Consider the following 15,275-nt stretch of genomic DNA (forward strand, 5'->3'; position numbering starts at 1 on the left):
CAGCAAGATTTTAAAGCTAGCAGATCTCGCAACACTACGTTATATTCAAAGATTGGAAGAAGCAAACAAATTCTTTCTTTAAACTGAATATGAGTTTAATGCTTAGGGCAAGCTGGCTATCAAACTGAAACCAATTTTTTTTTTCCATTTTAATTTGTCTTCAGAAGAGAACAACCATCTGAAGCTTATTAATCACTTCAACAAACTCTGGTTCCTGATTAACTTCTGCCAGTTCAGTGGTTTGACACTCAAGACTCTGGCAGCAAATATGTATTACCTGAGCTCAATTGTTATTTTAGTAGATTATAGCAAGGTCATAGGAATTATTTGTAAATAGATTTATTTTATGGAAAATTACTTAATAGCAAGTAATTAAAAATATCTTTTTTAAAATTGCTCCTTTTTATTTTCTCTGCTGTATAATTTCTGCTCCAAATGTTCAGTGTCAGATGAGAATGTTCATGCTGTCCTGATGGGCACTGCTTTTTTCAGAGCACTTCTGACATTCAATACCACAAAGGGTCACATCTTAGGAGAAACATGCAGAAGCCACCCCTGGGAATGCTACCTCATTTCTAAACATTTCATCATTCCTATTTTATATAATGCTGTAATGAAATTATTATTAGAGAGTCAGGCAGAAAACATCCATGGCCTTCTAGAATATGCACACCCCCTCTCACAGGAGGTCAGGAATACTGGCTCAGAGAATGGCAAACTATTCTAATGAAAAGGTCACCCTGACACAAGAAGAGCAGAATTCTCCTAAACGCTCTACTCAAAAAGGTTGAAACAATAAGTAGACATGCTTCTTTGGGCAAATCTGATATCTTTTATTAGACCAATTCAAACAGTTGGAAAAATTCTTCTTTGCAAACTTTTGGGTATAAATACCCTCTTTGTCAGGCTGAGGAAGCATCCTGCAGTTATTAGATTTACCCAAAGAACCTTGTCTGCCTATGTCCTTAGACCAACACAGCTACAACCTATTCCCCTGAACCAGTAAGTAAAGTTTCCTTGCAGTTACGTAACGTGTTAGGCGTATCATGTTCTTTCCCGTTTCTGGTCTCCACCTCCTACAGAGTTGACTCTACTATCTACTTCCTCACTCAGAAAATCAGTGTACTGGGTAGTAAGCAACCTATAATCAATCATAAATGTAATCAGTACATATAAAACAAAGCATGACAGAAAACAAAAGGAAGCATTATGGATGCTGAGGAGTATAAATAGAGATGCTCTCTCATACATTCATACATGTTCTCTCTCATTAGAAGTAGCATACAGGGTGAGCAAGTGGGGAAAGGCAGAAGGGAAGTTTGGGGGGGAGGGGGCAAAGAGAGACCAGGAAATAGTCTCAGATAGCCAGTATGGAGCTGCTGATTGGGGGGAGAGTATGGAAATTATTTCAGTGACTTTACAAGCAGTAAGGGAGTCAGAAGGCAATTATGAAGTTACAGGCAGAAGGAATAGCAGTAGCTGAGATGGATCTGAAGGTTGCATAAGCAGACAGCTGAAAGTTCAGGATAGTCCTATTATTTCTTACAGAGCTGGCAAATAAGAAAACATCTCCGGCCTGTCACTTTTGGAAGATGCTGGGAGAAGTGTAGTACACAAACTAGGAAGAAGGTCTAAGGCAAATTTATTCAATGTACTTTATACAGATGTAGAATTCAGGTGCAATCAGTTTCATAATTAGCCTTGTATAGCTCACCAGTTTGCCCTTTCATTTTTATGGATCTTTCATACAAGGTCACAAAAATAACTTTTTAAACAAAAAAATGCAATGTTTTACAAATAGTTTATTTTAACAAAACAAAAACATGTTATAGACTGCTTACGCATGCACAAAAAAAAAAGAAAAGAAAACAAAAGAGAGACTTTAAACTCAGCATGCCCCCTCACCAAGTCCAGCTCATGCCCAGAAGAGGCATCCCGTTAATTTGACCCAGCTTACCCAACATCTGTACAAATCCAATGCTTCAATGGGGCTTTTTGGTACTTTAATTTAATAGCTTATTGAATCAACTTTACATAAAAGTACCAAAAAGCCCTGCTGAAGTGTGTGATCTATACAGACACTGCAGAGCTGTGTCAAACTACTGCAATGTCCCTTCTGGTTTTTTTCCCCATGCCTGTCAGCAGCTATGTTATAATGGATAAAAATAGCTGTTTTTCATGAGTTTTTGCACAGTACCCAAGTACTAAGGTTCCCTCTTCAAGGTATATTTTTACTGCACGAAAACTGACAAATTAGTTATCCCACTGTACAGTTCTTAGCAACAAAACAATAATTTCTGCTGCAAGATAGCAGAGAGACCAACCCTATATGCCATCTAGGACTCTTCTCCGCAGCAAACTTGCAATAAAAAACTAAAAACAAACCACACATGCCTCAACTCTAGTAAGATGTTACAGTGGGTTAATTTATACGCTTTAGTCACCTGGGAAGAAACAGATTGGTTCACCAGCATCCTGAACTTTTTTTTGTTTTGGGGTGGTGGGTTTTTCTGGTCTACCAGCCATGATTCAAGTTGCTGACTCCAACAAAAGACAATGTACAGAGGCAGGCCATGTTTTTATATGGATTTAATTTTCAACCCTCATATGCTTTGTAGTTGAAGCACTATTTGCCAATTTAGGTGAGACAGCACTAGATCAAATCCTCTTTTCAAAACACTAGTTATCAATCAGCTGGACTGTACTACTTTTACTGTAGTAGCATGCATGTCTCATTTCACAGATCTTACCTTTGCTACACACAAATTTTGACAAACTTGCCTTTGGCCTGAAGTGAACTTTATCATAGATTTCATAGATATTAGGGCTGGAACAGACCTTGTTAGATCATCGGGTCCAGCCCCCTGCCCAAGGGGCAGGAAGTCAGCTAGGGTCAAAGGATCCCAGCAAGATAAATGTCCAAATGTTTCTTGAAAGTGTCCAGAGTAGGTGCTTGCACCACCTCTCGGGGGAGTCTGTTCCAGGCCTTGGGGGCTCGGACAGTAAAGAAGTTTTTCCTTATGTCCAGCCCAAAAAGGTCTTGCAGGAGTTTGTGACCACTGGACCTTGTCATCCCCTAGGGTGCTCTGGTGAACAGGCGTTCCCCCAGATCCTGATGCACACCCATTATATACTTATAGGCTGCACCAAGCCACCCCTGAGCCTGCATTTCTCCACACTGAAGAGTCCCATAGCTCGCAGCCTCTCTTCATAAGGCCTGCTCTCTTGCCCTCTGATTGCGCGTGGCTGTCCTCTGGACTCTTTCAAGCTTCTCCATGTCCTTCCTAAATGATGGAGCCCAGAATTGGATGCAGTACTCCAACTGCAGCCTCTCCAAGGCCAAGTACAGTGGGAGGAGGACATCATGGGTCTTGCTCAAGATACATCAGTAGATGCAAGCCAAAATTTTGTTCGTTTTGCCAGCTGTGGTATCGCATTTGGTGGCTCATATTCATCTTATGGTCAGTCATGACTCCCAAGCCTCTTTCGGTCATGGTGCTAGCATTGCCAAGCCTATAAGCGCATGTTCTTAAGAAAACACTTTACTAGTTAAGTCCTTGGCAAAAATGCCTCCCTTAATCAATCTCTCTCTCCCCCTCAGAAAAGGTGCAGTAAGTACTCATCTCTCCTCAGGTGGTCTCAAATGCTTTAAAAAACAAATTTAGTTAAATCATACAAACTTTGCATGACCACACTTTGATTTAAATGCAGTAACATTTACTAATGCAAACACACTTGGTATGCCTCATTTCAAACCAAATGATATAGACCTACACAAAGTTGCATCACTTTATAGAAATAAAAAACCACCCTGTGCGTGCGTGTGTGCCAAGCCTAGCACAATACCCTCCTAAATGGAAAGGATGCTACACTGCATGAGGACAAGAAGAGCAATTCCAGAAGACCAGCTCACCTAAAGAACTCAAGGTCAGAAAGGAGATATATTACTGTTCAAGCAGGAAGTTAAGCCTTGCTAAGCTCCTTCTCTATAACGGCCTGTTTCAGCACCTCCTAGCCACAGGTAATGTCTTAGGTTCATTTAAGAAACACAAAACATGTTTAGAGGAATAATTTGAAGTCTACTCAGTTTTAGGAAATGATTAAAAAAAGTGTAAGGGTACAAGCGTGTTCAAGTACTTTCTCACATATGACACGGCCCCAAGTACAACACAAAACCTATGTTTGGAAAGCCTCAAGAAAAGAGGGGGAAGAAAAAAAATCTCAACAAGTAAGTACCAGAGGCATGGGGTTTCTGAGGCCCAATATGGTGTGCTGCATTAATTGATGCTACCACCACTCTGCACCCCTCCACCCCCCAAAATTGCTAGACCTGTGGGGGAGCCCTTTTTCTTACATATAATTAGTACCCCAATTTTCCCAACTAGTGTTGGAGGAAAAGATGTGGGTTACATAAAATATATGGGTTAGTATATTTTCTTGTAACATCAGTTATAAAAAATTGTCCAACAGCAGATTAAAATCCTTTTTGCCCACTGAACAGTAGTAAATAAGGAAATTTCTTTGGACTGTGGGCACCTACCACTTATTTATACAAGCATTAAGCTTTCACATAAATAAGTTCATAGCCATAAAAAAGAATACACGTTTCCCTTGCTTTATGCTGTACAGGAAACCCTCGCTATTCATGGATTCAAGTATTGGCAGTGTGCCATGCCAACTGGGTGGGTTGGGTCGAGCGCTGCCGTGGCTCCCTCTGGCACTACACCGAGCTCCTGCCTCTGCAGTTAAGCCAGGCACAGAGCACTACATGGGGCAGGGGAGGGCAGAGCCAGGGAGGGTGGAGCAGAGAGCAGAACCAGGAGGGCAGAGGTGGGCACCGGGAACAGGGGCGGCATCTTCTCTGCTGGAGGCAGCCAGGGCGGTCCCCAGGCGCTGTGGGGAAGCCCTGCGCTTCCAACCTCTCACAGGGGAGCAGGGAGCAGCTGTGGGGTCTGACAGGGAGCCCCGTCAATATTCGCAGATTTTGCCATTTGTGGGGATCTCCAGAACAGATCCCCTGCAAATGGCAAGGGTCTCCTATACATGTGTTCTTTGAAAAAAGTGCATAATTTGAATTTGCATAAAGGGAACCCATGTTACAATGTAACAAATGGGGATATGTTCCAAGACCTCAACTGTACCCAACCCCAAGACCCACTTCTACATGACCATTTTGGTACTCACCAACAGCAGGCAAGACACACAAGCACAAGGCACTACCATAATGGGGATGGCAACTACAGAAACACATGTTGCAGACAGTGAGCGAGGAACACAGATCAACACAGAAGACTGTATTTTGGTGTGAGGCTCTTGTGCAAGGCACTGTACAAAGCAGCTGGTTGAGGGCTTCCACCAGCCCAATCACCTAAGAGTAAATTTACCTCTCATAACAAATTTTTGGTATAAAAAGGGTCACTGCATAAGAGCGAATTCGAACATACAGAACCCACAAAGCGAGGGAAATCTATATATTCAAAAGATTAATAGATGCAGTGGTATCCAGGGACTCGAAAAATCTGTTTTCAGAATCTGAGTTTTCTTTTTTCCCCCCCAATAAAATGATTAAGTCTCTAGTCTTTATGTTTATAAAACATTCCAAACATGCTTCAAGTGCAACTAATATAGTAAATGAAGTCTACAGAGAGACTGATACATAATCAGGTGCATAAGAAATAGTCCAATATTATTTAAATCAAAGAGTAGTCCAACTTTAGTTAATCTACAACTCAAAATTCAGCTGGCAAAACCTAAGACCAAACAGCAGGCATTATATGTACCATTCTCCTGCTGCTTCAGAAGAACAAGTGACTTAAGATGCTGGCGAATTACAGCCCAATGCATAGACTTTAGCTCTTAGATCAGATGTTGAATGCATTTTTCAAACTCTTGTGATGGTTATCCAAAGGTTTCATAGAGCTCACATCATCATCTGGTGCTCATAACTTCACCAAGTACTAGTATCAAGCATGACAATAGCCAGTTTTGTCGCTATTAGACAAAACTAGGGATGCACCGATAAAGATTTTTTGGGCCAATATCGATGGCCGATTAACGAGCCATATTGGCCGATACCGATCCGATTACCTATATACAGACCAGGAGCTTGGAGAGCAGTGTCTGTCTGGTAAGTCCGCTGGTAGGGGGGAAGAGGCAAGGGGGGGGTGGGCAAATCGAGGCCACCATGGTAAGGGAGAAAGAAGGCTGGGGCAGGCACTGCATAGCCAGGGCTGGACGTGGGACAGAGCCACAAGCAGCTCATCCAGGGACCATGGTTCCCACCACTGCATGCACTATGGCAGGCATGGGGGGCATGTGCCTCCCGGATCTGTGTGGAGTGAGGGCGGGCTGCCACTGCAGACTGGGGCTGGGGTTGGTGTTGGGCTCTTCCCAGCAGGGGGGCTGGGCCGGGGCTGTGCTAGGGGTAGGTGGCAGCGTTAGAAGTGTGCGGCAGCACTGGGAGGGGAGTTTACAGGGTGACCCACCCTGTAGCCCCAGTCCCAGTGCTGCCACCCCTGCTGCCCACCCCGAGCACAGCCCCAGCCCAGCCCCACCACTGGGAAGAGCCCAGCACTGCCCCCAGCACCAGTGGGAGCCTGCCCTAGCCCCACACACAGACCCAGGGAATACGCCCCCTATGCCTGCCCTGGGGGTGCAGTGTTGGGAGCTGTGCCCCCTGAACAAGCCTGTTGTGGCTCCTTCCCACATCTTGCCCTGCCAGCCAGGCAGCACCTGTCCCTGCCCCACTCCCTCCCTCACCGAGGGGGCCTTGATCTGCCCTCTCCCCCCACACTCCTTCACCTTAACAGACTTACCAGCCGGACACTGCTCTCCAAGCTGCCATGCGGGCTGTGTGCCATTTTTCGACCACATAGGCCAAAAAAGCCAACTGCCGCTAACATCAATTTTCCTTTTATCGGTGCCAATACAATATAGACCAATGTATTGGTGCATCTCTAGACAAAACCCCTTAGACCAAGGGTGCTCAACCTCCAGTCTGTGTGCCAAATACAGCCTGCAAAGCCATCCCATCAGGCCTCCAGGGCTCCCGACAGGCAAGGAAATTTGGCACCAGAGGAGCAGTGGCTATTAATAAAACTACCCCCCTCTCTGCCAAATTCCCCAAACCGAAGGCCCAGCATGGCAAGCCAGCCTAGGCTACAACCAGGAGAGGCCACATGCCCCCACTTCTCCATCAGGTCACGACCATGGGAAGTGGAAAGTAATACACTGCGGAAGTAAGCACTAAATTTATTCATAGTCTTTAAGCTAGAGCCCGAGGCCCCTGACAGACATTATGCTTAAAATGTAATTAACAGATTAATCATGTCTTAAGTGGGACCTGATGCAGAATCCCACAATCACCCCTCTTGTCATGCATGTCGCAGAATAGGAAGCATAGTTGTTAGTATCCCACATCAGACCCCACTGAACTTTTACTGTACTTTCATGTCTACTGAGGGTCTGAGTGACAGACCGTGGGAGGGAATGCATTAGCAGACACTTGTACTCTTCTAAAAGAGTAAAAGAAACTCTCTCTCCACTCCAGACATCGTGTGTGAAGCTTCTATTGCATAAGCAGAGGTTAATGCAGAAGATGGAATTCCAAAAAGGAGCCTGAACACATGCAGCACCACAAGTAAAAATTCCACGAAGGACAGCAAGGCAGGCTGCAGTCAGGCAGTGCCACAGATCCTAACTCTCAACCTCCTCTTTCATATTTAATTTCTGTAAAATAGGCTTAATGTTTCACACAGCAAAAAATCCAGTACACTGTCCTACCCTGCTTCCATGTTTAGATAGAAAAAATAAAGAGAGGAGCTTCCTACTAAAAAAGGGAACTTGCTACAGCAAAACCTAGTGGTGCTTTTTATAGGCAGCACAGCCATGAACTACTACTAATACACAGGAGCATACCTTCCCCTTCCTTGTTATTGTCCAGCTATTGTGATTTTGGCAGACTTAAGTGCTGCTTTTATTGTAAACTGCATTTAACATTAAGTGCTCTGGGTGAGATATGCCAGAGAAGCATACCTCACAACTGTTCTGCATATCATTTTGGGTTTACAACACTTCCTCAAATTCTTAATGTCTCATTTTCCCATACTTTTCTTTCCAGTTTTCTTCCTGAAAGTCAAAATGTTTTCATCCCCAAACCTTCATATTTATAAATTAGTAAACTAACCAAAAAAAGACTTTAACTAATCACAAGCAAACCTAAATCCCTTTGACCTTGCTTTGCTACACCTTTTTCATCCTCTTCTAGGTTTGTTTTGGGGAAGAAATATACAACGGTTGCTGGACTAGACCAAGAATTAGTAGTGATCAGAGAAGATTTTAAATCAGTGCGTCTCAACATTTTCAGACTCAAGGCATGCCATGGAAAGTGCCAGCTCTTAGATTTCATTCATTTTTTAACTACAGAAAAGTAATATAGCTAGGTCTCTTCCATTGCAAAAAACTCAGAAAAAGAACAACAGGTCAGAAGGGATCGATTCTTATTTGAAATCTCTGGGTTTACCTTGTGAACCGTGTGTGTAAGTGTTTGCAAACCTAACCATGTTTGCATACCTAAACCTTAAAGAGATGCCATGGCACCCTGGTTGAGAAACTAAGAATTGTTCCTTTAACACTAGTCCTTTTCAATAGAGCAGCGGTCCTCAACCTTTTTAGCCTCAAGGCACCCATCCATAACTTTCAGAATGTAGTGGTACCCCTCCATAACTTTCTAGAAGTTCAACCCAGATGAAAACCACTGAACTGGACTTAACTGGTTCCAGTTGAGAATAGGAGGGAAAAGAGGTTAGCTGTGCCCTGTTTTTTCCACCCTCTACCCCCCCCTCCCCTGCATCTGGTCTGTACCTGAGGGGACAAGTGCACCCTTTACCATTGGGACCGCTCCTCCAGGCGCATTGTAGACCAGAGACTAGAGCAAGGGTGGGCAAAATGCAGCCTACAAGCTGGATTCGGCCCACCAGCTGATTGCATCTAGCCCGCAAAGTCATGGGATCTGGCCTGCAGGAAGCCAGTGGCTTCAGCTGCTGCAGCATGCTGGGCAGGTATGCCCATACCAGCCCTGTCCACAGCTTATATCAGCTCCCAGACTGTGCAGCAGAAGCAGCACCGAGCACACATCAGTATCAACTGTGGAAGAGGAGGATCCTGAAAGGGAGGTTTAAGTGATGGTAATTAGTTATTTAGTTCCTTTCCCACAGCCTGTAGTTCTTAATAATTCTCTACTTTTCAATTAATTTGTAGGAAGCACCTCAAAATAACTAGCAGCAGACTAACAGATATAGTAGTCCTATTTAATCAAAATGTAGTATTCAAAAACTTTTAAAGAAAATAAAATTAATGCAGAAACCCAAAACACAACTGGCGAGGATGCTGATATGAATTTGTCTGGAGTAAAACTCAGTAAGGTCCAATTAACTTAGTATCAGGAGAAAGAAAAGCAGTGTCATACAGGAGAAAATTTGGGTGTCTTTACCAGCACTCATGGAATTAAAAAAAAAAAAAGCAACCATTAACCAGTTTCAGAAACAGCAGTTGTACTATACTAAACATTGTTCCTATAAGAATTTAAAAGGGGAAACAAGCACAAACCTACCCTAGTTCCCAAAGCATGACATCTCACTATGAAGAAAACAGAACTACATGTCAAATGGCTTCTATTTTTACAACTTCAAAGAGAGATTTCTTTATGCAAGCAGACTGGGGAAGGGGAGAGAATCAGATCATTCATCTTCAGCTGACTCAAATGTCACCAAGACAATATTATAAAATAGAGTCTACCCATGGTGTCCTCAGCAACACAGAAAAAGGAAAAGCAGCAAGACCCAGAGTGTTCAAAGTACCTAACACTTTCCCATCAGAGAAAAAATTATGACCAAATAAATAAGAAGAGCATGGGTACAACACTTCAGAATTCTAGAAGGCTGTTGGGAGCCTCCCAATCTTCCATTCACATGCACCAAACTATATGGGGAATTGAAGTTGTTCGCATTTACCACTACCCTATGCTCAAGTCCTTCCAGAATACTTTAAATACCCAAAATACAAGTGCTGGGCAACAGAAAATATCGAATTATTGTCCTTTCAGAGGAAGGTTAAAAGACCACAGACATGCACACACACATATATACTAAGTTAAGATAACATTTCACAGTCAACTTGAAATTCTACCCCTTTTGACTCATATCCTCCAGAGTCCATCAGAAACCTAATAAACCTTGCTCCTTCCTCTCGTTCTGTCAACCAGTTGGAAACATGCCTCAGATTAGTCCTGCACAGAGAATGTCCACTGTGCAATTTGAATTAGAGTTCTAATTTGGACTTCAGCTGGGCACAGGGGGAAAGAAAAGTTGCAGCCTAGTTTGGTTAGCAAGTGGGAAGGTACTTTCACCCCCGTATTTCCACTGCCACTTTGGGAGGAGTGGGGGGAAAGAAGAAAAGTTAGCTCTGTCCTTCCTCTATGCAGCTGTAATTTGGGGAGGAAGGCGTGGAGAGAACTTTCTCTCTTCATTCTACCTTCCCAAAAATCAAGGTACAAGTCATATTCCAAGACACATTATGTATGCAAGAAAGTATGGAACGATCTTCTTGTATATCCTGTAAGAAATCATAAACTATTATACATTAGTCCACTATAGACACTATTTCAAGAATATTGGTTAAGCACAACTTTTCAAGAAAATTTAATAAAAAAGGGAAACTGAAGCTTTTTAACTAGATAATCATATAAAGTAGCAGACTAAGTCAATTTAAAAAAAACAACATGTTTTCTATAAGTTTTCCCTCTTGCTTTCAGGACAAATGCAGCACCTCACAGGACAAGAGAATTTGCTAACACAAACTGGAAGGAACTGGGAATATTAAAATTAGGGCTTATAATGGAACCTGGTTCAAAATTTACATCTTAGTTTTTTGCTAAATGATACAAATAATTTCACTTGTAAAAAATAGCCCCATGACTTCAATGGACAACTCACATTAAGTGACACATGGACAAAAATAACCGTATGAATGTCTGCTTAATGGGAGAAAGCGTTCCTTTCCCATACTGTGCAAGAGTACATTTACATCACCAAAATGAAACATGCAAAATAACTGCGGAAGTCAAACTACAATTTAAGGTGAACCGAACATAATCCATTAAAAGAAACTAAATAATACGTTTGAGTCAATGAATCTCAAACCCTCGAATTAAAAGCCAAATTTCTGCTTTATAAGAATGCAGGACTGGGACACACGGACACCCCTTAACTTTTGAGGTCAGGCTTTAAAAATACAGCACAGTATTTCATGTACCGGGGGCTTGATCCTGCAAGGGATGCAGGACAGATACTACTGGATGCAAAGGATCTGCAGAGTCATATCAAGTGCTGAAACCCGGCCTCTGACTCCAGCAGATACCATGTGTACTCCTTAAACAGGATTATCCACTGAGCCCACATGGATGGTATCAAACCTGTTTTATTCCCTGTACCCAAGATCTCAAATTATGAGTATTTATGCTTCTGCACCCACAGTGGAGGCTTACTCTCCAGCTCATGGAAAAACAACCAACTGCTCAGTAAGTACCAACCCCTTGCTTCCGAATGGTTCTGGGTACTTTAGTCAAATGGCCCTTGGTCCCTTTGCATGTGTACAGAGATGTAAACATTAACTTCTCAAATCCTCTATCCATGTCTGAACACTAAAATACTGCAGCACACAAGGCCAGAGGCTAATAAGAACAGAAAACATGGATTATTAGGGGGGAGGGTATTTTTTCTTGGAGTGGAGAAAAAGGGGGAAGGATATGGTGGGTTATGTCACAGGGAGAAGGAGTCTTGGTTTGCTGGTAATTTCTTGTGTGGATGAGAGAGTGGAACAGAGTAAGGAGCAGTGTAGAAGCAATGAAATCAACATTTATTAAATGTAACATTTATTAAATTGTACTGAAAATACACCTCTCTTTAAAAAAAAGTACAACGGGAAAGTTGATAAAAATCAATTATTTAAATCCAGTTTTAGGCTTGCTGATTTAAATCAGTTATTTAAATCAATTATTTAAATGGACTTGATATAAAAATCAATCCACCCTAATTCAAGATGTGAAGAAGTTTTTACCCATTACCACTGACAATAAAATAAAAGACTTCACTCGACATCAGCTTGACTCAGGCCAAAATACTTAAATCTTCGTATTTTAGAATAATTTTCAGTATATTCAGACCCATATGAAGTGTTTTCATACATATTTTGTCTAGTCAAGATCAGGAAACAGAAGTGTCAAAAGCAAAGTGAAACTACAGAAGCGAATATGAAACTAACTCTAAGTTTTGTTTCCCTCTGCTCCCCACACCAAACAGAAAAACGTGCACTCTAGGCTCTGGAATGCATTATATTACAACAGGGAAGTCTTCAGACAAAATAAAGGACATCATGCAAGTTGCACTTGACCTACAGCAAATTCAAACTTCAAAGAATGGGTGGCAAAGCACACTAATTACACCTGCTTGGTTTTTTTTGAGATTCACAGGAGTAGCATAATAGCTATTTTGGATGAGCTACATGTATTATCCTACAGATTAAACTACCAGCAGTAGCTGCAGTTTAGTAATGGCTAGTGTATAAAATAGTCACACTCTGAAGTTGCAAGAGGCTTAATGCTAACAAGTGTATTGTTGCTTTCTCAAGTCACCCTACCTATAAGAGGCTGCCCTTCCTCTGGGCCACTGACAACTGCCCAATATGTTTTGCAAATATTGGCATATGAACTTCTGCCATAAGACTAAAAAACAAGAGGCATCACTGTAAACAGTATGAGTTAGCAGATGTCTACAGGAAAAACAGTATCACCATGTCCAATCAGGTTCAAAAGTCTCATAATGCAATCTCGCAAGTCATTTTGCAACTAGCACTGTAATTCTATCCAAGAAAGCTACTTGGTAAACATAAGGTCACTTGCACTGTTTTTTGTTGGGTTTTTTTGGGTTTTTTTTTTGTTTTTGTTTTTTTACAAAAGCAGATTTTTAAATACCCAGATATTTATTAGGCAGACAAGGTTCCTTGGGTGAATCTAATATCTTTTATTAGACAAACCCAAATAGTTGGAAAATAATAAAAGTTGGTCTAATAAAAGATACCAGATTCACCCAAGGAACTTTGTCTGCCTATGTCCTTAGAACAACACAGCTACAACCTACACCCCTATAACATAGAAGATATTTATTACATTCTTAAATGTTCAAAAAGCGTATTTAAATATTATTTTTCCTTTTTTTTAAATTCTGGAAGTGAAGATCAGATTCACAATCTATTTATCAATTAAGACAATTAAACACAAGCCATCACAGAGTTCAACAGGAACTTGGACTCTTATTAGTCTCCATATGTAGCAAATATCATCACTGTAGGGGATACACAGTATTTAGAAAAAACAGAATTGAAAGTTTATTCACAGGGATGTGGTGCACTGACTACAGTTGTGGCAGTCCATTTTATAAAAGTGTCATCATATGACAAGACTGGGCTGGAAAGAGCATCATTAGTACCCAGGGAAATTTTCACCTGCACTTTGACAGTCCTCAGAATCAAAACGCTTCCTGATTTTGTCAGCAGGAGGGATTTTTAGAAACTGTTCTCACCAGCGCTGTCACCCGCACTGGCACGAGTGCTCTGGGTGGGTTAGTGAAGGCCAGGTTTGATGCCCTGTTCTATATGTCGCTGCTAGGATTTTGTTAACACAGCTAAAGAACAAGCACTGCGTTTACACCAAGATTTCTGGTGCTGAACTAGTGCAGCACAAATGCAATCTTTCAAGGCTTATTTTGCAAGATTTAAATCCTGCATCTTCCCGAGCTGAATCCCAATTTGGAAACATTCCCATCCTGAGAGAAACAAAGTTAGTTGGGTAAATGTAAAATCATGTATTAAACCTACTGAATAGCTGGGGGAAAAAAGGTTATTTTTAAGCTCTCAGGCACAGAGACCCTCTTCTTCAGGCATAGAGGGAGTCTGCTGGTGTTCTCTCCAGGGCCAAAAAGAAGCTTAAGCCACTATGCAAAACTTGCAAAGAGCAAGTTTTCCAACTATGCAATTGCTATGCAGTTGGTTTTTTTTTTTAAACAGAAGATATCACATTTACCCAAATAACCTTGTCTATGTCCTTACACCAGCTCCCCACCCCCAGCCCCAAAACATCCCGAGGGGGCATGCCGTTCCCTAGGCAAGTGACTGGTTTCCAACTCAGTGGCAGGGCTCCAGGAAGCTGACCAGAAAGCCACCTTTACCACAACCACTGCCTGCAAAGGAAGTGCAGAACTCTCAAACTCTTTGTCTAAAGGTGATACCTTTTATTAGATGAACCAAGAAAGAGATCTTAGTCGGTCTAATAAAAGATATCGCCTCTGAACCAAGGGATGATCTGAACTAAGAAACATTTCCTAGTTGGTCTAATAAAAGCTATCATCCCTGAACCAAGAGTTGGAAAGTTTCACATTTCTTTTAGTCTCAGACCTACACGACTACTAAATACACCCCTGAACGTATTTGGAGCAAAGGAGCACTCAATCTCCAGGCCCATCCCCACTGCAGGAGGACAAGCAGCTCCGGCCCTGAACACTCAGCACCCTGCAGACTCCAGCGACACCCTCCCAACCCCTCACTTTAAGGGACTCGCCGAAGTTATTTGGCCCCAGCAGTCTTTCCAACCCAGAGCAGGGGGCTGGACCCTATAATCTCACGAAGTCCCTCCCAGCCCTGAACTTATGGAAATCGGCGACTCGCCCCAGGCACTGCAGCCGGCGGGCCCTCCCCTGCCCGGCTCAAGAAGCGGGAGGGGTCTGTCGCTCCTTGAAGCAGCCCAGCCTCGGGCACGGGGCAGTGAGCCAGACCCAAGGACACGGAGCCGCCGCCGGCCCCGACGCCGTAACCCAGCCGCCTCCAGGACTCACGTGGCGAGCTTGCGGGTCCAGAAGAGGCCGCCGGGCCAGAGCTCGCGGAGCTGCAGGGCGCGGCCCAGGTTGTCTTTGATGCATGAGAGCAGGCAAGCGGCTTCGGCCTCCAGCCGGGCGCCGTAGGGCAGCAGGCGGTTGTACGCCACCTCCTTCTGCGGCCCGGCGCCGCGCCGCTCCTCCCCGCCTGCGGCCATAGCTAACGGCCGCCCAACCGCCGCCGCGATGGCCGCGCCCGGCCCCGCCGACTCGCGCAGCAGCGGTGCCTGGTGACGAAGCAACCGAACGCGCGCGGCGTCCCCCCCCCCGCGCTCCGCGCGCGGAGGTCATTTC

General features: G+C 43.2%; 1 protein-coding gene across 1 annotated transcript in view; it reads right to left on the minus strand.

Moving 5' to 3' along the window:
* PSME4 (proteasome activator subunit 4) overlaps positions 1–15,238 on the minus strand; it is a 115,505-nt gene extending 100,267 nt beyond the window's left edge. Inside the window, exon 1 of the mRNA XM_019500772.2 lies at positions 14,943–15,238. Within this exon, the coding sequence (XP_019356317.1) occupies positions 14,943–15,139 (197 nt within the window). The 5' untranslated portion in view covers positions 15,140–15,238. The remainder of the gene's footprint in view (positions 1–14,942) is intronic.
* Positions 15,239–15,275: the final 37 nt, after the last annotated feature.

This window comes from Alligator mississippiensis, chromosome 1 (assembly GCF_030867095.1).
Source record: "Alligator mississippiensis isolate rAllMis1 chromosome 1, rAllMis1, whole genome shotgun sequence".
Classification (NCBI taxonomy): Eukaryota; Metazoa; Chordata; order Crocodylia; family Alligatoridae; genus Alligator; species Alligator mississippiensis.